This window comes from Citrus sinensis, chromosome 9 (assembly GCF_022201045.2).
Source record: "Citrus sinensis cultivar Valencia sweet orange chromosome 9, DVS_A1.0, whole genome shotgun sequence".
NCBI classification, from domain to species: Eukaryota; Viridiplantae; Streptophyta; class Magnoliopsida; order Sapindales; family Rutaceae; genus Citrus; species Citrus sinensis.
This window is the reverse complement of record NC_068564.1, coordinates 26,105,373-26,129,369: the sequence shown is the minus strand read 5'-3', so window position 1 is coordinate 26,129,369 and position 23,997 is coordinate 26,105,373. Positions and strand designations below refer to the sequence as shown.

Genomic DNA, 23,997 nt, shown 5'->3' with positions numbered 1-23,997 from the left:
ATAAATAATAAATTATAGCAACTGTAACTTAGTCTGACCAATCAAAACACAGCGTTTTTTGAATTTGGCACTCGGGAACATTTTTGCCACATTTTCTTAGGCAGAGTAGTTTTTTTACACATGTCATAAAGTACACTTCCAATTTCATGAATTTTCTCGTTAGCTTTCTATTCTCCTTCTCATTAGTTGTTTTTTTTTTTTTAATTGTACATCTTCACAAGCGAACGTAGACAAAAAATTGAACCATATATATCGCGGCGTGTGCTCTAGGTGATTATTGTTAATATTGTTCTCTATCTTTTTTCAATTAAATTGAATCAATTTGTCTTAAGTTCATCAGATTTAAAAAGATTTAACATATTTATAAGCTCTGCTCTGGATAGATGTTTTGGTTTTGCAATTGTGCAATTGTCTAATGAAGCAAGATACAGCTAGGATCTATTTCTGAACATTTCAGGAGTTAGGATTTAAGACCATGATACAGCTATTTTACAGTGCCATGAAGATCACCAGAGTTTGATTCACCTCCATTGCAGAGGCAGGCAGTTGATTGATTGATGATATGCAACTGCCACCTCATCTCAGGTGATTACATACTGAGTTGTGTGCAAGTCAATTGTGAACAATTAGTTGAGAAATTAGCTGAGATTAATAAAATTCTCATTTTCTCTCAAATCTCTTACACTTTCTCAGCAACCAAACAACACCAGATCAGTTATTCATTCGTTTTAACTAAGAATAATATTCATCTTTGCCAATAAAATAAGCTTAATTAGATTTAGAATTAATGCTAGCTGTTTTCAAAAGAAGTTCATGGTTAACATTTAACCTTCATAAGGCCACTTGTATGGAGAAATTTAATTTGAGTCTCACAGCAAGACATATGTCATAACTGAACTAGACGAAACAAGAATAAGTTTTACAGAAATATTTCATAGGAATCGTTATATGATTTAATTTTAACGATTTTAATTCGTTAAAAAGTTCAAATTCGTTTGATAGTTTCATGAATATTCGGCAACCTCCCAGGGTTGCTAATAATGCCATTAGTGTTATATGGCAAGGAAAAAATCATTGCATTGCCATGAAACTGCCCTGAGAAATTTCGTTTGGCTATACGCCATTCTGTCCTTCATCTCATTCATTAATTCTCTCTTCTCTTTCCTTTTGTTTCTTTTGTACCTTTTTCAGATATTGAATGACATGACTGGAAATTTGGATGCCAAAGAAGCTTGCAGTACTGGAGCTATGAGACTTCGCAAGAAATATTTCCAAAAAAAAATGTATATTCTGTTAGAAAATTGATGGGTGAAGCAGACACGCAGATAAAATAAAATTAAAAAAAAATAAAGAATAAGCACAAAGAGGAGACAAGGAAATTACGTGGTTCGGTTTTTAACTTATGTCCACGGGCGAAGATAGAAGGAAAATATTTTACTAATGAAAATGAGTTACAAGTATTGTGGTATTTTAGCTCACTACTCAAAATCTCAATACACCCAAACTCTCAAAACACTAATCACTCAAGAATTTATTAAACTCTTAATACTCTCAACTTTCTAAAGGAAGGAAATTTTTCACTCAAGAGTTTATTAAAAAATATTTGGTCATATTTAAAAATGATATTCTCTAAAAGACTCTTCAAATAAAAATAACTTAATATTATTTTAATCAAATAATTATTTTTTTTAAAGAAAAAGTCAATAGAAATTAAAACACTTCTCTCTTTTTCTCCAATGAAAAGTAATAAAATATAAATTGAAGAAGGAGAAATCAACTCTCCAAATTTGAAGAGAGGGAATTATTTTTTATATGAAAAATCTTAATTGGAGTGTCTTTTGCAGCCTTAAATATTGAGGTGGCTTTTCAAATAATTAATAAAATTTTATTTGAAGAGACTTTTGGTGATGCTCTAAGAAATCCTTGTTCTTTAAATAGGAATCCTACAAAAAGAAAAAAATATTAAGAAATTCTTATTGAAAATTAGTACATATTTCTTAACAAAATACAATGAAAATTTGAAAGAAGTCATGGCTGGGCTAGGATGGATCTAAGAAGGTGGACGGTCGAACTTTGACGCTCAAGCTACTGGGGCATGGTCATCGATCAATCTGTTGATTGCATGGCCGAAGTCAAAGAAGATATGGGTGGTGTGGTGGTGATGGAGCAGACAGGCAGTGGAGTTGTCGCAATTTCTTGGTGGTGGTGCAAGAGTGATGTCAATGCCTCAGCGGTGGTTGGTGGCTGGGTGCGGCGCTAAGTATGCATGTGTTGAGCTTGAGAGTTGAGATAAAGAGTGAGTTGTGCATGTATTGTGTTGATATCGAAGAGCTTATTATTATTATTATTATTATTATCATCATCATCATCTTTAAGTTCACTTAAGATCCGATCAGATTTAACCTATCTATAATTATTTTGAAACAATGAAGAAATAAATTACCTAATGATAATTAAGATTTTTATTATGAACGAATTATTTACAACTTAATTTATTTCTTTTCGATGATATTCAAATATAACTAAAATAGCGCGCATTTACTTTTCAGATTGGATTGGAAATCCTGCGGAGTAGAAATCTTGGAATTGGAAGTGTGGAGTGAAAGAGTAGGTTATTTACTTATACTTGAATAAGAATGTGGAATAATAATAAAAATCTCATTTATATGTTTACTTTATCTTGAATTAGAAGTAAATTATTTTAAATTATAGTTTTACCCTTATTGAAAGAATTGTAGTTTTTAATTACAAAGTGAATAAAAAACATATTTCTAAAATAAACTATTTATTTTATAATTAATTTAAATAATGTAAGTTAATAATAATTATTAATATTCTTAATTTTGTAAATCACAAACTTTTATTAATTTTAATTTTAATTATGTGAATTAAAAATTATAGATAACAGCAATACAAATGAAACATTATTATTAATAATATAGTTCAAAATTAATATTTTCTTAGATAAACTATCTATTATTATTAATTATTAATATTAAATAAATATAATACTATAAAAATTAAATAAATATAAAAATAATATATTTTCAAATAAATATATTGTATAGCAATATTATTATATTTATGTGAATATAATAATATTATTATTTTTAAGTAATTTTAATTTAGAATCAATATAAATTATTATTGTTAATAAATGTAATATTATAATAATATTACTTAAATAATATAATAATATTACTTAAATAAATGTAACATTATTTTATTTTAATAAATATAATTATATTCTATAAATATTTTACTTTAATAAGTATAATTATGTTATATTTAAAGAGAATGGTAAAAAGAAAGAGGTGAGAGTGGGAATTTCACTCTTCACTCCAAAAGTGAATGGGACTCACATAATCTCTTAAATAAGCATGTAACCATTAAAGTAGGAGAACTACATACTTCCTACTCCCATTTCAATAAGTAAATACACCCTAAAATTTTATAGTAATTTTTTATCTTTTTTTTGAATTCTTTATTTAGTAGGAAAGAGTCATAAGTACAACAAGTAGGATTTCATAAGAATTTTAAAATAGCCATAAGTATAACAAGTAGGATTTCGTAAGAATCTTTAAATAAGTATAACAAGGAGAATTTCATAAGAGTTTTAAAATGGCTTATATCGTGAAAATAATTCTTGAAAAATAACAAGCTCACGAGAGGGAATTCCACGCGCACAAGACCAAGCCCTCAATAATTCAAGTGCAGGGGCGTAAATCCTCTCAAATGGGCCACGTGTTTGTTTGCCGGATTGGCCCGTTTCTTCACTGTATTAGATTAGCCATTTTGCCAAAAATTAGAAATTGAAAAAGGATAAAAGCTCATTTAGTCCTTACATTTTGAAGTTAGTGTCCGTTTACTCCTTATATTTTTAAAAATATCTTAAATCATCCCTACCATTAAATTATTGACACTTTTACCATTATCGTTTGTTCCTTTTAACTTATTTTTATAATATTACCCTATTATAATAATTTTTTTAAAAATTATTAAAAAGAAAAAATAAATTACTAGTTTAACACCAAAAAATAAAATAAAAATATATATATTAATTTTTGTGGAACACTCTCTTGAGTTAAAATTATTAATTTTTCTAAAAAAATTGATAATGTAATTTTTTACAATATTAATTTTTTAGACATACGTGAGCTTCCACAAAAATTAATATATACCTTTTTTGTTTTTATTTTATTTTTTAGTTTAATTTGATAATCTAATTTTTTATTAATATCCAAAAAAGAAACATTATTGTAAGAGTGTTATATTGTAAAATTAAGTTAAAAGAATAAAAAATAATGGCATGAGTGTCAATATTTAGCAGTAAGGATGTTTTGAGGTGTTTTTAAAAATATAGGGATTAAATGAGCACTAACCTTATAATATAGGGATTAAACAAACTTTTACCCATTGAAAAATTCAAAGTGAAAACCAACACCTTTGTGCATGCAATTCAATTTGAATTGGACATTTACTATTCGACAGGGCCAAATTAATTTTAATATTTTCAAAGAAATGGACCCAAAGGCACAACATAGGTCTGCCAACGATTACTCTCATTATCAATATAATATGCTGCATGATTCAATTATAGTCTTTCAAGTATAAAAAAATTATAATAATAGTCTTTACAAAGATTAATAGATAAACAGTTGTACATTTGCAGAAAAAGAATATTTAAGACTATACTTGATTAAAAATATTACTAAAATATAGACAGTTGTGCAAACTGGATTACGCAGGAAAGCAAACCAGCTTCTGGTTTACCAAGTAAATTAACAATTTCATGAGCGGTTTAGCATGTATTGTAATTTTTACCTTTTTCCTGTAATTAGAATATAGATATTGATTAAAGCTAAGGTCTGTCTTCAATGATAAGAAGCATTCTTTCTAAGGCTCATATCATAATTCGAGCGTACATTTGCATATTAATATTACTTGCTCATCTATTATTAGTCAATTTTGTGGGTTACGATCTCCATTATTTAAGCCAAAAGAGGGAAATTTGGTGGGTTATTTCTGTCATAGCAATCGTTCTACCTTGCCAGGGGAACGGTGCTATAAAGTTTTCCGGGCAGACTAAAGCAAAAACAGCACAATTTTTTTTTTTTTTTACAAAAAAAGTGGCCACCGTAGGGACTTTTTTCTCGCGTTTTTCAGGAGAAAATAACTTTTTCACAAGGACTTAGAATCAGTGAGCTGATCTATGGTTAAGATTTAATTAGTTTTATATTTTTACCTAATAACTACTAATTGTGTATTTCCAAATGATTAGTAAAAAAATCAGCTCGAATTCAAATCCTTTTTACATATCATATGACACACTTTCCAATTTGATGAATTTTCTCCTTAGCCTTTGTTCTTCTTTTAATTGGTGAGAAATTGTCAATTTTCTCCCTACTAAAATCAATATATACCACGTATTTTTTTCTATTTTCATAAAAGCCAATAACTTTCCTGACACCATAATTTATAGTATAATACTTATTTTTATATATATTTTATTTATACTTATTGTTCATTAAATAAATCACTTGGACGGAGATCAAAATAAAAACAAAATTGAAGTACTAAAAATAAGTATAGGTTTGGGTATGAAAAAAAATAATAAGAAGAATTTTTCTTATACAGTTTGTTATTTTTAAATTTTGTATAATAAATATGTATTTTACATTCTTAAGATAAAATATTGAGCACATGACCCTTTTATCCTTTTTTCCTTCAAGTTCTTTATGTCAACGGAGATATTGCTTGTTATAAAATTAAAAGAGAGTAAGTGGTATATATTGATTTTAATTGGAAGGAAACGGTAATCTCTCGTGAAATATTCTCCTTCTAGACATTTTCACAGTAAACATAAGCTAAAAGCCAAACTATATATATCATGGTGTGTACTCTACATTATTATTTTCTCAATACATGAATATTTTATTCTCGTTTTCATATGCGAAATATTTCGCTTTACCCCTGGAGCAATCTTCTCTTGCTAGCTCCCATTGTGGATTTTTACCATCCATGATTTTTTTTATTAAATTGAACCAATTTGTCTTCAGTTCATCAGATTTAAAAAGATTAACATATCTATAACCGCTGTTTCGGACATATATTTTTGGTATTGCAAATATGCAATTGTCTAATTAAGCAAATATGCAATTGCAAATATCCAACATGTTAAGTCCGGGATCCTCATTTTGAACATTTTATGAGTTAGGGCCAAACAACACCAGATCTGTTAATTCATTTATTTATAGAGATATTTTTGAAAGATCTCCTGAAATATAAGGCTGAATGTCAATTATAAGTAATACTTTTATTAATGTACCTTGAACAAGATATCTAACTCCAAAAATAGAAAATCTATGTACATATTCTTACAAAACTAACAATTCTGTCCCCAACGCCATCCAAAAAATTACAATATTTGTACCTCCATCTTCTGCTGCCAAGCAAAGGGCCGATGAAGCACCAAAATCCCACCAGAAATCCAAGTGCCATACTTACAACCAGTAGTCCACATCATTTTCATCTTCGTCTTCTTCTCCATTCACATCTTCAGGAATTGAAACATTCTCATCAGTACAATTCTTTGGAAGTGGGGCTCCACAGAGATTATTGCCAAGAAAACATGATGCATTAAAGCTTTGCAATTGAGTGCTTGAAGGAATTTTTCCGGTCAAATAGTTGTTGGACAAGTTCAAATGATTCAAGAACGTCAAACTTGACATACTCTGTGGAATTTCACCTGTAAATTTGTTTACAGAAAAATCAATGGACTCCAATGATCTCATAGTACCAATAGTTTCTGGAATTCTTCCAGTGAAAATGTTGTAGGACAAATTCAACGATTGTACTGCTTTAAGATTTGTCAATCCCATCGGAAGTGTTCCTGAGAATAAATTCTTTGAAAAGTCTATGATTCTCACCAAATTAAGAATTTCATTGTAGTCGGCTGCTACCCCTTTCGTCACAACCAATTCCTGCTCAGTAACAGTTCCTGGACCAATAGTAGAATTTAAGGGAAAAGAATACTCAATAGCATTGCCTGTAAAAGGATTCACTGTCGCCATGGCAGTTAGATTATGAATACAATTTGGTATGGTTCCCGAGAGGTTGTTGTCCGCAAGGTCTAATATTTGCAGAAAAGCTAGATCACATAATTCTGTGGGTAAAGGCCCATCAAAATTATTGGAACGAAGGATAAGAAGAACCATTCTTGAAAACCTTTCTCCAAACCACGATGGAATATTTCCGAAAACCTCATTCTCGCCAACATCAAGTGTCACTAAGGATGTACAATTTTTAAGCAAAATAGGTATGGTCCCAGACAGTCTGTTTTTACGAAGGTGCAATGACACAAGACTACTTAAACTACCCAATGAGGTTGGAAGATTACCAGTGAATTTGTTGTTACTCAGGTCTAGAGCCATCAAATTTTGATAACTCATCCAACAATCAGGTAACTTTCCTTGTAAAATATTACGATCCAGAAAAAGAAATTTCAATTTCATTGTCTCATTGATTGTATAACACAAAAAATGGAAAATTGGTCCTGAGAGTGAGTTACCGGAAAGCTCTAGGACAGTTAGATTGGATGATATAAGGGGCAATGAACCGGAAAAATTGTTTGCAATCAAGCTAAGATAAGAAAGTTGAGAAGCCTTGGTTAGGTTTGTTAGCTCCCCGTGAATTTGGTTGTGACCGAGGTCTAAAAGATACAACTGGGAAGCAGATTTCAAAAGTCTGTTGGGAAAAGTACCTGAAATTCCTGAGTTGAATAAATCTAAAAATTGTAAATCCTTTTGTGAATAAAGCCATAGAGGAAATCGAGACCCTACATCACAAGAACGCAATCCTAATTCAATAAGTTGGAAAGGAGGAATCCAATCACGTTTCACTTTTAATGTCAATTTGTTTGCGCCGACCAAAAACACAGATAGTTTTGTCAAATTGGCAAAGTGAATTTCAGAAAGAGTTCCATGTAATTTATTAAGATATAATTGTAGTACTCTCTAGGATGACAGTTGACCCAATGACTCCGGAACAGGACCAACAATAGAATTATTACTCAGGTCAAGAGAGTCAAGATTTTTAAATTGGCCAAGTTGGTCGGTCAAATGACCAGAGATTGAACTACTTGCCAAAGCCAAGCTCTCTAATCCATTGGAAACACATCCTGAGAAAATCTCAAGGATCTCGGAAATTTCTTGATTCAATTTAGCACCTCCAAGATAGAGTCTCCTTAAATTACAAAGTCTGGCCATGGATCTTGGAATTCTCCCTTCAAGACTGTTGTACGAGAGACTAAGATGCTCAAGATGAGTAAGTCTATCAAACCATTTAGGGACTGAAGAGCTGAAGTGGTTGAAAGGCAGACCAAGATGTTTAAGGGAAGTCAAGTTTTGAAGCCCCTCAGGAATTGGACCCTGAAAATTATTATAACCAAGATTGAGAAAGTGTAAACGACTCAGACCAAATACCCAAGCAGGAACGAATGAGTTATCAAATTGGTTATGGGAAAGGTCAAGGGTTGTTAGAGTCGAAAAATTTGCAACGGGTAATTGAGGAAAGTGATGGAGTTGACAATTTGACAAATCTAACTCTACCAAAGAAGGAAGCATGTGTGTTACTAACAGCCAGTCAGAAGCTTTGCTAAGATTCACATAACTGCACTACTACAAAAATGACTTTTACTGACACTTGCTCAGTGACACTTTATAAAAAGTGTCAACAATTGCGTACATATGCACCATTTTCCGCTTTTGACAAATAAGTATTACAAATTACTGATACTACTGTATCAGTAAATTAAATATAAAAAATCACTGATACTGAAGTATCAAAGGTAAAAAAAAAATGTTATTATTGTTTGTTTTAATTCCAACTCGAACTTGCGACTTCTAAAACTCAAAATTTTAACGCTTAGACCACAAACCACTTAAACCCACAAAATTAACTTATAAATATATTTGGAAGTTTAAAGAACAAACATATAAAAGAAAAAAAATATAAGAGACAAAAAACCAGAACGCAATCCCTAATTCCCCTTTCTTTTTCGTGGCTTCTTCTTCTCTAATCTCTATTGTGGGTGAGAGAGAACAATACATTTACTTACACAAAGTCACACACCACGTCCACACCGCCACGCCCGCCGCCGCTAAACTACGCCCACGCCCATGCCCACGGTCTAGTTTCTCTAACCCTAAGCTAAGAAACGCCCACGCCCATGCTACTGCCGCTGTCACTTTGGTTCAAGTGTGTCGATGTTGTAGCTTCTAGTCGTTCTCAATTTGCTTCCTTGTTCCCACTACCGTCGTCATCTCTGTCGTCACTGCCTCGACTTCGTTCATGGTCGTCAGCCGCACAAGGAAAGGTTGCACATGCGAATGGTGCATAAATGGCTGTTTGTAATTCAATCTTCTAGACTCATTTTGTTCTTCTTTTTTGTCCTTCATAAACTAATTATCACAAATTAATCTCTCTGACCCCACACCTTCACTAAGATCGTGGAACCATCTAATTCCGAAGAGGTAAGTGAAAGTACTTCCAACTTTTTTTTTCTCAATTTTCCTTTCATTTCCTTCTATAATTAACACGAGACTTATAAAAAAATCCTAATTTTCTCTTAATTTATGTAAATCATCTATAACATTTGTCTTTGAACTTTTAATTTCTTGCAGTTTCATAATTCTTTCTCAAATGAAAGTATTTTCCTCATAATTTCTCTATTTTCACTCGTTAAATTTAATGCAGTCCCAAATTTTAGGTTTTGGTGTATTATTATGAAATTTTGTTTCATGTTCTGTGGATTTGTGCATTTTCCTTGGGTATTTTCTCAAATATTTGATTAACACACTTTCAATTTTAGTTAAAGCTTAACCTTGAAGACAATCAAACACAGAAGTTGATTAAGATATGAAAAGGAGTTGCTTGAAGAAAGTTAAAGTTACTGGACATGGTTAAGTTTCTTTTGTAACTAATTCTTGCTATAGGGTAAGTATATCAATATAATTGTTCTCTCTCTCTCTCTCTCTCTTTTGCTTTATGTCAATTTATGTTGGATTAAATTAAGTTTCATGTGTTTTGTTGACAGACCTAAAAGGTTCTGGTTATCTTGTTAGAAGCAAGAAATTTAGTTACTTCTTTGCCACTTTAGTCGATTTTTTTAGCAATTTTATTCGTATTTTTAATAAAACCTCAATGTGGCCAGTTTCAAAGTGAAGATCCTTTAAGGTTAGCAATTGTATTTTGTTTTTACTCTGTAATGCTCCTAGTTTGTTTTGAACACAATCAAACAATTTGTATTAATGCAAGCATTCCAATTAACTACAAGGAAGTTAAATGCAACTACCATGAGGTTAATATTTATGTTCTATGACTGAGAGCTTGATTTCCTTATTTGCTTATTTTATTTGTATTAAGATGGCATATGGCATAGTCTACGAATTATAAGTTCAATTTTGGTTTTGATTTTGTGCTTTTAGCACATCTTGATTGCTGCCTTGAGAAGATTATTGAATTGATTACACTAGTTTGTTGAACTACTCTAAATTATTATTATAATATTCTAACTTTGGTTTCCTGTAAGCGAATCTTTACTCAAGCTTGGTTATGCAATAACTTTGGATATTATGCACTATTTCAGCATGTCTCTTGAGTAATTAATTATTTGTTTATATACAGAGTTACCCTTTATTTATGACAAACTTGCTTGTCTGTGAGGTTATAGATCATAAATTTTGTAGCTTGTTCAGTTGAAAAAAATTTAGAAAAGTTGCTTGCTCTTGGGGTAGATGCTTATAGATCAGAAAAGTTTCTATTTTTGCTCTTTGAAGCAATAAATAATTTGCTATCAATTATTGAAGTGAATATTTGTGTAGACCTATCTGATTTGTAAGTTATAGGTTGATGTCGCATAAGATTCGAATGAATGAGTTCAAGCAAATCAAATTTTTAGAGTCATCTTGTACTAAGGCGGAAATCAATTGGAGAAAATAAAGAACAATAGGTGATCAATTACTATGAAGCTCTAAATTGAGAGTCTGAGTCATATACCTTGGCCAAATTAAAGTTGTCTCTTGTGTTTTTCATATGATTTTCTAGTTTGTTAGACCATCTTGTGTTTTCTTAATATGATTTTCTAGTTAATTTGTTAGGCTGTGTAATTATGACTTCGTATGTTTTAGCCAATGACTATTAATTTTGTATTGCTGAATTTATAATTTCCACATATTTCTTTCGACAATACAAAACAAGGGAATGTTAATGTATTGTGTTTATGTTTATTCAATTGAAGTATAGCACAATGTTTGATGTTGTTAATTAGACCTATTCAGTAAAGTTCCTGCCCAAAACTGTAAATCTAGAATATGATGGACAAACTGCTAGCTTAAGCCACAAACTAAAGCCACAAGTGGCTTAGTAAATTAAAAGCAGCCAGCTGATTGCTTCATTAAGGTCACATGCAAGCTTCACTTATATGCTTCTCCTGCGTGCTTGAATCGGTGCACATATATATGTTGAAAAGTGAGAGCTGCTTGCTAAAAATAAACTTTATGATTTTCGATGCAATGAATCATTGTTGAATCTGGGCACCATAAGTGCTATAGTGCTTGTTAACTTAATGTCTTTTGTCACCTAGTATAGTATTGTTCACTTTAATTAAATTTAGTTAATGAAATAGATTAAAAAATAAGTACTTGTGCTTGTCAATTTGTAGGCAGGGTGGCATTTTTATCATTACTAATATATTTATTAACTGTTTTCTTTAATATTTTTATTTTCATTAAATTTATCATTAATGATTGGAGGGTCTACCACCCAGTTTTGTTTCACAAATTGTACTATCTTTTGAAGATGAATTGAAAGGTATATCAGTATTAAGTTTAAGTTCTAATTCTCCTTATGGGAATTTTTTAATATTTATTTGACAGACTTTGTTCAATTATTTTGTTTATGATTGTCAAGGTGTATGTGTTTTGTAGTTTACATACCTATGGTAGGCATGAAAATTTGGAGTCTTCTTTTAGTTTAAACATGAAAGCAAATTTGTTGTGGCCCAACGGCATTTAGAATTGGCAATGCCTGCAGATTCATGCATGCCAGAGCAAGAACCAATTAAAATTTAATTATTTAGTTGAATTTTTCAAAATCAATGTGCATGCATTTGATTGTTTCATTATACATTATTTGCATGCAATAATGCAGAGTAGAGCATATTTATTTACAAACACACACACACATACTTAATTACATGGTATATAGCTAGCTATAAATCAAAACAAGAGAATGAGTGTTAAGTAACATTTGGACAGACTTCTTTGGGATACCTATTTGGAAGTGGAAGTGAGAGACGGCAACTAGTAGTACATGTATTACACCATGAAAGAACTTTATGAGTATTTTTGCTTCCAAATATCCAAGACTTATTTTTTGTGGTGTACTAATTGATTTTATGTACTTGTAGGTGGGAAGTAAATGAAGTCGTGGATGGATATTGAATGACCTTCTTGTGCTTCTTTCTGTTGGTTAATGCTTGTTGAAACTTAATTCAGTATTTTATTATTTAGAACTTGCCCCAAACTTAATTTGATACTTATGTTTTTCTTTTCTAAACAGTGTTTTAGTTGAATTATGTTAATTCAAGTGATGTATTTGGGATGTTTATTATGTTAATTGTGTTACGAGATTTGATATATTTAATATATTTTGAGTTTTCTTTTAATTTTAAAACAAACAAGAAAAGTATTATTAAAATAAAAATATACTATTAACCAAAAGTATCATAATATCGCTAAATACTGACATTAAATATTTAAAATGAACTCAATAATTTTTGACATTATTGAGTCAATGTGTTTCTGATACTACAGTCACATAAATTACTGTTATGTAAATAATATCATTGAATACTAATACCATGGTGTCATTATTTTGGTGATACGATAGTGACATAAATTACTGACACAAAAATCACTGACACTAAAAATTAGTGTCAGTGTGTTCTGGCTGGAGCATTATTGACACAATTAACAAGTGTCAGGAAAAGTAATTACTGACACTAATTTAGTGTCAGTAAAGCCCATTTTTCTAGTAGTGCTGAAATCAAGGTGTTCTAGAAAAGAAAGACCAGAGAGCCACCCAAAATTTACAACATACAAGAAATTCCGACTGAGGTCGAGGTATCGTAGACTAGAGAGATTTCCAAGTTGGTGGGGTATCACTCCTCCAAACTGACTTCCCAAGAGATTGAGATACTTCTGATTCCCCATAGAACCAATAAATCTAGGGATTTGGACTCCTTGAAAATCATTAAAGCTCAAGTCCAGATAACTCAAATGTTCTAAATCAAGCAAAGAAGGATTTACCTTACCAACCAGCATTGACCTTGGATTTGCTTCAAACTGATCCGGCTGAACGTAATAATTGAAAGGATTTCGAAGATTAAGCTCAAGGATATGGCCCGTCACGTTGTCACAGATAACACCAGCCCATAAACAACAGTCTCCATCTCCAATCCAAGAAGCAAGCCGATTGGAAGGGTCTTGGAGATCTTGCTTGAACCTTAAAAGTACTTCTCTCTCACTTTCAAGGCAACCCACATGATAGGAATTTCCATTGCAGAGGCTCATGCTAATGGCTGCTATGACAAGTAATTGAAAAAGAAATAAGGTAGAAACAAGGACACCCGTCATGTTTGGTTTCATTGCCATATGCAGTAGTAGTAATAAAGAAAACATGCATGAGACTTATGTTAGCAACGGCATTCCTATTTATAATGAATTGAAGTTAACAAGTCCGGTACTCATGTAAATAATCTTAACTTCTCTTTCAGCAATTACTTATGCATTTGATATTATCAATATAGTGGGCCTCGAATCTAACTAATTTGGAAAATGTAGCAATCACCTTAGAAATCTTCTGTGTCATCATCACACTGGTACCTTCTGTTGGGTCAATCAGCCATTAATTTAAGATACACGTTGGATAAGTGAAAGAAGCTAACTAATATTAACAATAATGGGTCTCATGAGAGAGAATTGCAACCATAAGCACGAGACCGAGCTCTCAAGTCAATAACTCACGGCAGGAACTGTAAGTACACCATAATAGAATATTAGCCCTTGTTGACATATATTAATGTAGCCTTTTGCCAAAAAATTAGAAATTGAAATTGAATAATTTAAAGTGAAATAAAGTCGTCATATTTTGCTAATGTCATAAATCGATCATTATAAAATAAACCAATACAAGGAACTTGAAAAGAGAAACAACAAACTTCTGGAGACCGTAATCAAAATTATATAAACAAAGGAGGCCAACGACGTAATATTTTCAAAAAATAGGTTAAATTTCAATTAATTCCCTTGTGAATTGTTTTTTACCAGAATCCGGCCCTAGCTATTTGGGAATCTATACATGCTGCATTACTCTTTCATTATTGATTGGATGTTGCCATCAATTGGCACCAAACTATAAAGACTAATAAATAGACAGTAGTGAATTTTCAGACCAAATTAAGTACTTGAAAGTGAACTCGACTAAACATATAAGAAAAGATAATGAGTTATACTTTGATGCTTGGATTGGTATGAAATTCTGAAAATCAAAATCCGCGTACACGTCAGTCATCTTTCATTGACTTAAGAGTCAGTTCCGTAAGTAGGAAGTAACAATAGTGGTGACGTGTTAACTTCTCCAAGTGAAAGCTGAATCACTAGGGTATTAATGCAGTGCAATGCAATCCTTACCTAATTCGTGATACTTAATTAGTATAGATACTTAGTGATGCATTACCAATTATTTAATGTCATGTGCATGATACTAATTAAATTTATTATTAATTATTGAAATACTAACTAGGAAACGCAAGAGGGGGGTGAATTGAAATTTTAAATTTTATGCTAAACAATCCACACAACAATTTGATCTATTGCCTTAATGAAATAAAAATAAATAAATTTAATAAAGCACAATAATAAAGAGTAAGGAAAGAGAAAACAAACACAGTGATTTTTTTGTGGTTCAGCAATCACTGCCTACATCCACGCCTCCAAGCTCACCGGGCTTGAGGATTTCACTAAGTAACCCTCCAAGGCTTCAAATGCTTACAATTGACTTCCAAGGTGTCAATGAACTTTCACAACAAAAGATTATCCTCAATCTCTTAACCCAAGTGTATCTCAACACTTACAATCTCTTAACTTAATTTTACAAAAAGGATTATAAATGAATTTCTCTCACACAATGTGTTTGATCACAAATGACAGCTCAATGTGTGAATGAATGAGATGAATACAACGATTTAAAGCTCAATGAAAGTTGTATGCTCAATATTTTGCTCAATGATAATGGTTCGAATTTTGATTGAGCTTATTTGAAGTTGGAGCTGAAATATAGCCGTTATTGACTTTTTGCTCACTATCAGATCGCCATTAACTAGATGTTGGATGGCTGTTTTGACTTTGAGCAAGTTACTGTTGGACAAAATTTCAAATTGTTGGATTACTGTTTTCAAAATTTCGGATCGCCGTTAGTGTCCAGAGGCTACTCTTCAATTCTGTTCGATGTTGGCTAGCCGTTATCAAGATGTCGGTTAGTCATTTGCTACAGTGAACTACTTTTATAAAATTATAGTTCGGCCCCAAAATGTTATAAAATTATACTGTGGCCCACATCTATATGAAACTTTTCACATAAATCCTTCTCCAAAATTCCAAGCAATACTTGTTGATTTCAAAGTTCTCAAAACTCTTTCAATTAAACCATAAACTTGAAAAACAACTAATTTCATAAAATCATTTTTCCATTAAATATAAAACCTTTATAATGTGAAAACAATGATTTTTTAAAAATGTATAAAAAATAATTTGAGCTTTTAAAAACTTAATCATTCTTAATTTTATTTGTTATCATCAAAATCAACATTATGGATATATAAATGTTAACACTCTCCCCCTTTTTGATGATGATAAACTTTTCATGTATTTAAAGAATGATTACACAAATTGCTCCCCCTAAATGTAAGCTCTAATTACAATTTGAGCTTAAAAGATTAATCATTCTTAATATTGTTTGTTATTATCAAAATCAACATTATGGAAACACATTTGTTAACAATTATTAATATACAGTTCTTGTACACTTTAAATTAACCTATATTAATTTTATAACACTGCAACATTAGTTTGTACATTAAATATGTTGCTATTAAAAGGACCTTAATTTTGTTAACAATGTCGATAACATCCTCTAGTGAAAAATATCAACTTATCTTTCAACAATTTTGATGTAAGGAATGACACGACTTAAAAGTATTTAATTTACTCTCAAGTATAAGAGTGTCTAGTTATAATATAACCCGATGAGTCTGAGGCCGATCCACAGAGAAAAGATTTAATTTGTTTATTTTAATTTATCTAAGAAATGAAAATTAGATCTAAATATATGCAACTTAAATTAATTAAAATTATGAAATTAAATTAGTTAGGGTTATGGATCCACTCTTAGTAGTAAATACAATTTAATAAATTATTTTTATTTTTATTTTATTGCCCAAAAGATTAATTATATAAGTTACAATTATTTTCCCATCAATTTTATTAGGGATTAAATATTAGTGCGCGAAAATTTAACTTGTCTATAGTAAGTCAAAAAACTATTTTATCATACTTTATACTAAGATATTAAGAATTTATTATGCCAAACTCCCATGTTTTCTACAATAAATCAAAATTTCAAAATATAAGATATGGCTAAAATTAGATAGAAAATAATTTAATTTATATAATTAAAAATCAAATTTAATTAAATCTTTTTTTTTACTAAGAGTTTCACTTACCCTAACTATTAGTAATTGAAATAAAAGTAATTTATAATTATACATAATTTAAAAAAAAGGTATTGGAGAATTAGAAATGAAACTAGTTTTATTTATTTAAAATATATTACAAAATATTAAAACATAATTAAGATAGAGAGAAGAGGAGGAGAATTTGGAGAGAAAGAAGTGAAGAAAAGTGAAGAATATATATATATATATATATATATTCATGAATTAAATTTGTGCCATGAGTTTTAAATATTAGTCTGCATGATTCGCCTCAAATCCGACATATAGGTTGGGACGGGTCGTGTCAACATTCCTTAAAAAACTATTAAAAATAATTTACATTTCAAACATCATCAATTCTCTCAAATAGTTTCCTATTTTAAATATATTTATTTTTAAAATACAAAAGGATCTATTGTTTTATCACAAAATCATGAAGAATTCTAGAATCACTCTAGACATATATAAAAATCATTCAACCAAATTTCATGATTTTTTAAGAAGTCTAGCTATTGTAAAATAATTTCGTAATCCGTGTTCTTCGCTGAAATCAGAAATTTTTAGATTTTTAGACTTGAATTAAAAATAAATAAATTGAATTCTTATCCGATTAGCTCGAAACAAGTTTCAAGACATTCTTGAACATGTCTAGTTTAACATATCCAAAATCCAGAACCAAAATCAATTTGTACAAATTATTATGATTTTCGAAATAGCTCACTGTCAGCATGTTTTGTGCAAAATCTTAAGTTTCTACTTCTACTATAATTATCTAACCATGTTTCTCCATAATAATCAACAAAAATCAAGAATTGAAATTTACGTTCAATTCTCTCTCAACACGATATCCATTTCAAATAACATAACTTGGTCTCATGTGTTGCTCATTGTCAAACTAAGAAGGAGATTTCGTTCTTCTTCTGCGCTTCTTCTTTTCTCTTTTCTCTTTTCTCACTTCTTCTTTCCTTAGCCAATCTCCCCCCCCCCCCCCCCCCCCCCGCCCCCAACTTCCCCTCTCTTATAATGGGAAAGACATCTTATTTTTTTTATACTAAGTTACAAGGACCACTGAAAAATAAGAAAATATTAAAATACATTTAGAAGATTTGGGGTATTACACCTTTGTGACGATGTTTCTATTTTTCTTATCACCCTCATTAATATTTGCCATATAATGGGGGATTGTCACAACACCAATTAATACTAACCCCACAATAATCAGGACATGGCAATGGCTTTAGAACAGGCAAGTGTTTGAGTCCAGCCCAAGCAGTTACTTCATCTGTTAGTACTGATTGTTGGTGTTATTGTACAGTTAGTCACCAGTCAGTTCTAATGTTCTATCTTGTGAATGAGGTTTGTACGATCAGACCCAGCAATAGGGGACTACACCTCTGTATCTCCTACTTGGCTCGTATCGCAGGATTTGAATTTGATCTTAGTTAGGATCTCTTCCATGTTAAAATCCTGCTCAACAAATGAAACCAAAGGCCAATGTTAATGATCTGACTCGTTAATTTCTTTTCCCTATTTCCAGTTTTGCGTCTTTTATACCTTTCCAGATATTTTGAATAACGTGAGTGAAATTTGATGCCAAAAAAGCTTGCACTGGGGTCATATATGAATCTCCACATGAAAAATAGGGGTTTGTGTCAAGAAGGCATAATTGGGAATAGTTAAGCCTTCCCGTGTTGCGATGTTGCTAGATAAACTAAGAAGCTTTTTACTGAAGGCCAAACAGACCTAGCATTTCATGCACAACATAAATTCTCAATCAAGCAGTAATCAACGTATTATAACACCCTTTCTAAAAAACAAATAAAAGGCCATTCTTTTATTTGAAGTGATACTTTTATTTCATGAGCACAGTACATTAAGCAGTTTATAACTCCAAAACAAAGAAAATCTAGCAACATTTTCTTACAACAAAAACGATTCTGTCCCCAACGCGATCCAGGAAATTATAGTATTTGTACCTCCATCTTCTACTAGCAAGCAAAGGGCCTATAAGACACCAAAACCCCCCCATAAACCCAAGTGCAATGCTTACATACAACCAGTAGTCCAGTTCATCTTCATCTCCATTTTCATCTTCAGGAGTTGAAACATGCTCAGAACAATTCCTAGGAAGAGGAGCTCCACAGAGATCATTGCCAGCGTAACTGGATGCATCAAAGCTCTGCAGTTGAGTGCTTGAAGGAATTTTCCCAGTCAAATTGTTGTTGGACAAGTTCAAATGATTCAAGTACGTCAAACTTGACATGCTCTGTGGAATTTCACCCGAAAGTTGGTTTAAAGAAAAATCTATAGACTCCAATGATCTCATAGCACCTATACTTTCAGGAATTCTTCCCGTGAAAAAATTGTTTGACAAATTGAAAGACTGCAATGCTTTAAGATTTGTCACTTCCAAAGGGATCTTTCCTGAGAAATTATTCTTGGAGAAGTCTATGATTCTCACCAAATTAAGAATGCATTTGTATTCAGCTGCTCGTCCTTTCATCACAACTAATGCATCCTCAAGAAGCATCGCGGTTGAGGGAGCACGAGAAGCATAAAGAAGAAATTGATACTGGATAGCTTTCCCTGCATGAGAGTTCAGTGTCACCATCGCACGAAGGTTATGAATACATCTTGGTACTTCTCCAGAGAGATTGTTGTCAGCAAGGTCTACGATTTGTAGAAAAGCTAGATCACACAATCCTTTAGGTAAAAGGCTATGAAACTTATTTGAACGAAGGATGAGAACAACCATTCTTGAAAATCTTTCTCCAATCCATGTCGGGATATTTTCAACGAACTCATTTTCACCAACATCGAGTGTCAATAAAGCTGTGCAATTTTTAAGTGAATGTATTGTCCCAGAGAGGTTGTTTTTACGAAGGTGCAATGACTGAAGAGAAATTAGACTGCCCAATGAGATTGGAAGATTACCAGTAAATTTGTTGTTACTTAGATCAAGTATCATCAAATTTTGATAATTCATCCAACAGTCAGTTAGCTCTCCTTGCAAAAAGTTACCTCTCAGATAAAGAAATTGTAATTTCTTTAACTCATGGGCTCTATAACAGATAAAATGAAAAATTGATCCCGAGATTGAGTTATTGGAAAAATCTAATTCAATTAGATTGGATGATATAAGAGGTAATGCACCGGAAAAACTATTTGAACCCAAGGAGAGAACTTCAAGTTGAGCAGCGTTGGTTAGATTCGGTATCTGCCCATGAATTTGGTTAAACGAGAGATCTAAAACATAAATTTGGGAAGCAGAGCTCCAAAATATATTGGGAATACTACCTGTAATTCCTGAGTAGGATAAATCTAGATAATTTAAATGCTTTTGTGAATGAAGCCACGAAGGAAATCGGGACCCTAAATGACAATGTCTTAATCCTAAAGTAGCAAGTTGAAAAGGAGGAATCCAATTATCATTCACTTTCAACGTCATTGTGTTTTCACTTATGAAAAAGTAACTTAGTCTTGTGAGATTGACAAAGTGAATTTCAGAAAGACTTCCATTTAATTCATTATAGGAAAGATCTATAAATTGCAAAGTTGATAAGTGTCCTAAAGAGAAGGGTATGGGACCAACAATAGAATTATTACTCAGATCAAGATAGTATAGATTTTTAAATTGGCCAAGTTTGTAAGTCAAATGACCAGAAACTGAACTACCACGCAAAACCAGAATCTCGAGTCCACTGGAAACACATCCTGAGAAAATATCAAAGATCTCGGAAATTTCTTGACTCAATTTGACACATGAAAGCATGACGGATCTTAAATTGCAAAGACTTGCCATGGACCTTATTACTCTCCCTTCAAGACCAATATTTAAGGAGAGATCAAGCCAACTGAGAGAAGTCAAGTTTGCTAGAGCATCTGAATTAACTAAACCTTGCAAGCTATTGTTAGAAACACCAAGGGACTCGAGACGGTTAAATCTGTACAACCAGTTGGGGATTGAAGAGTTGAAGCGGTTGGAATCTAAAAGAAGATGTTTGAGTGAAGTCAAGTTTTGAAGTCCCTCAGGAATGGGACCTTGAAAATTATTACGACGAAGATCAAGAAAGACCAATTGAATGAGACCAAAAACCCAATTAGGAACGAATGAGTTATCGAATTGGTTGTATAAAAGGTCAAGGGTTGTCAGAGTCGAAAAATTTGCAATGGCCAAGGGAGGTAAGTGATGGAGTTGACAACGTGACAACCTCAATTTTACCAAAGAAGGAAGCGTGTTTGTCACCCTCAGCCAGTCAGAGGCTTTGCTGAGATTCACATAACTCAAATCAAGGTCTTTCAAGAAAGAAAGGCCAGGGAGCCACCATAAATTTTCAACATACAAGAAATTCCAACTGAGGTCGAGGTATTGTAGATTAGAGAGATTTCCAAGTTGGGGAGGTATCATTCCTACAAATTGAGTATAAGAGAGATTGAGATACCTTAGATTTCCCATAGAACAAATAAATCTAGGAATTTGGACCCCTTGAAAATCATTATAGCTCAAGTCAAGGTAACTCAAATGCTTCAAATCAAGCAAAGAAGGATTTACCTTACCAACCAGCATTGACCTTGGATTAGCTTTAGACTGAGATAGATCGCAATAAGTGAAAGGATTTCGAAGATTAAGCTCAACGATATGGCCTGTCACGTTGTCACAGACAACACCGGCCCATGCACAACAATCTTCATATCCAATCCAAGAAGCAAGCCGATTGGAAGGATCCTGGAGATCTTGTTTGAACCTTAAAAGTGCTCTTCTCTCACTTTCAAGGCAACCCACATGATAAGAACTTCCATTGCTGAAGCTAACGCTAACGGTTGCTATGGCAAGTAATTCAAAGAGTAAAAAGGCGAAAACAAGGACGCCACTCATGTTTGGTTTCGTTAATTGCTAGCTGTAGGCGGCAGTGGTAAAGGAACTGTGGATGAGGATTATGTTAGTAACGGCATTGCTATTTATAATGAATTGGTAATTAACGAGGCCAATACTCTTTGGGAATAATCTTATCTTTCAGATATTCAGCATCCATTTAATATAATCAATCAAGTGGGCCTGGAATCTAAATTGGAAAAAGTAGCAATAGTCCATATAAATAAATCTTCCGCATAATCCAATTTTAATCCCCTTTCTACGGAAACGACTTCAAGTCTACTAATTAAAGAGGACAATTTATATAGCTAATAATTTGGTAATGTCATAAATAGATGATCGTTGTAGATAATGAACTCATATATGTTTATGACATGATTATCTTATTAACTCCATTTAATGATAAACCAGAATTTAATAAACCAATACTCGAAGGATCTTGAAGAATTAAATTAGGATAGAGATCGACGATGATGTTTTGTTCATAATTTAGTCAATGCATTAGAGTTCGGTGTTATAGCAGTACTCATGGATGGTTTTTTCAGTTTTGTATGTTTATCTATATTCGGGTCAAATGGGGTATCAAAAGTTTTTCTATTTATAAGGAGATTAATTTTGTTAACAAGGCGAATTTCCACGATCTGGCAAGCAATTTCAACTTATCTTTCAGCAATTCAGCATCCGTTTGAAATTTTTAATTTGGAAAAAGTCATCACAATCTCAGTTTTCTGCATAATCCAATTGCACATGCCCCAAAGTAACCTCCGACTTACGGAAGCGACTTTAAGTCAATTAAAGAGAAGTAATAGACACAGCATTCATCTTTTTAACTTCTCAAGTGTTCCAAATATTTTTGCTTTGCATATACGAAGATGTCGTTAATTTATGTTAGGAAATTGATGGGTGAAGAAAACGCGCAACTAAAGTGAAATTGAGAAATATTGAGACACAAAATCACACAGGACACCAGAAATTACGTGGTTCGACTTTTAGCTTACGTCAATGGGCGAAGATAGAAGGAAAATATTTTACTAGTGAAAAAAAGTTACAAGTATTGTAGTATTTTATCTCACTTCCCAAAACCTCAGTACACCCAAACTCTCAAAACACTAAAACAAGAGCTTTATTATTTAAGCTCTACAAAATCTCTCAAGCTCTCTCCTAAATGCAGGAATTGCTTCTCACAAAAACTGAATGCAAAAACCAAAATGGGGGGGGGGGGTTCCTTTATATAGCCAAAATTAGTTATTATTTTAATATTTTCTTTTTTTCTTCTTGTGGCTTTTTCAAAGCCGTGTTCTCTTTTTTTTTTTCTTTCTTTCAATTATGGACGGCACCATTTTTTTCAATATGGTTGGTGCCGCCCTTAGCAAATATCAAAAAAAGGAGATGTGAAGTTCTTGCTCTGCTAGAAAGAGTGGCCCACCTCATTTTACAATTTAGTCTTTCCCTAAGCGTGAATGATGAATTGATGGTGATATTTGATGTCTTCTTTGATTGATATACGATGAAATTATTTGTCAAGAGTAATTGATACGTTCTCAGCCAACAGCTTAATTTATAATTACTTAATCATCGGTGGTCCTTGTTTGTATTTACTTATTCAAGTATTTTGCTTTTTGTTTATACTCTACTGTCAGGCAAAATATCTCCCAAATCTTGGGATTAGTCATGAGCTAATAGTATGACTATATCACGCCAAATTCACCTAAGAATTTAAAAGAGAAATTTGGAATAAAACATTGTAATATTAATTTTATTACTATTCCCAAAAGAAACAATATTATCCACAGGCAAAATAAAATCTCTAAAACAATAAATATAACAATAATCCTTCCAAAAAAAAGAAGAAAAATAATTCAGTTCTAAACAATAACCAAAGTAGTTACAATTTTTTCATAAAAAAAAAGTTAAAGTTTTCAGCTCATAAATCCTCTCCTCCAAAACCAAAAAAGCTTATATCTCTAAAATCAATCTACAAAATGTAGGAGATGGCGGGTGAGCTATCAACTTTGTAAGCAAAATCATATATAAGGTTACCAATAACGAGAAAACACATATTATCATTATAGAGAACCATAAATTGGAAAACAATGATCATTTTACAATCTATAGTAAAGGTACAATAAAACTTATAATGAGTTAAGTCATTACGTAATAATCATTTTCAATATATAATCATTTAAGAAATTATTTAATAATAAAATTTTATTTTATTCAATTGTTCATGCCACATAGTGTCACTTGTACTTTCGTCGAAATCGATATATCACCTATAATATTGGTGATC

The 23,997-nt window shown here is 31.8% G+C and overlaps 1 protein-coding gene and 1 long non-coding RNA gene across 7 annotated transcripts; one reads left to right on the top strand and one right to left on the bottom strand.

Annotated features, from left to right (window-relative positions):
* Positions 1-6,562: 6,562 nt before the first annotated feature.
* On the bottom strand, positions 6,563-21,786 carry LOC102625061 (receptor-like protein 12). 6 transcript variants are annotated; one of them, XM_052433848.1, is made up of 2 exons: positions 21,387-21,786; positions 6,563-6,748 (listed from the first exon to the last, which is right to left on the bottom strand). In XM_052433848.1, exons 1-2 carry the CDS (start codon positions 21,708-21,710, stop codon positions 6,719-6,721), a joined length of 354 nt encoding a protein of 117 aa, XP_052289808.1. In that variant the 5' UTR covers positions 21,711-21,786; the 3' UTR covers positions 6,563-6,718. The 6 variants fall into 6 exon arrangements, with proteins under 6 accessions (XP_052289808.1, XP_052289807.1, XP_052289806.1 ...); XM_052433847.1 differs by lacking the exon at positions 21,387-21,786 and adding an exon at positions 13,371-13,765; XM_052433846.1 differs by lacking the exons at positions 6,563-6,748; positions 21,387-21,786 and adding exons at positions 6,755-7,000; positions 13,371-13,765.
* On the top strand, positions 9,865-12,669 carry LOC112496308 (uncharacterized). Its single transcript, XR_008051815.1, has 2 exons — positions 9,865-9,996; positions 12,470-12,669. It is a non-coding gene; the product is annotated as an uncharacterized LOC112496308 (long non-coding RNA).
* Positions 21,787-23,997: the final 2,211 nt, after the last annotated feature.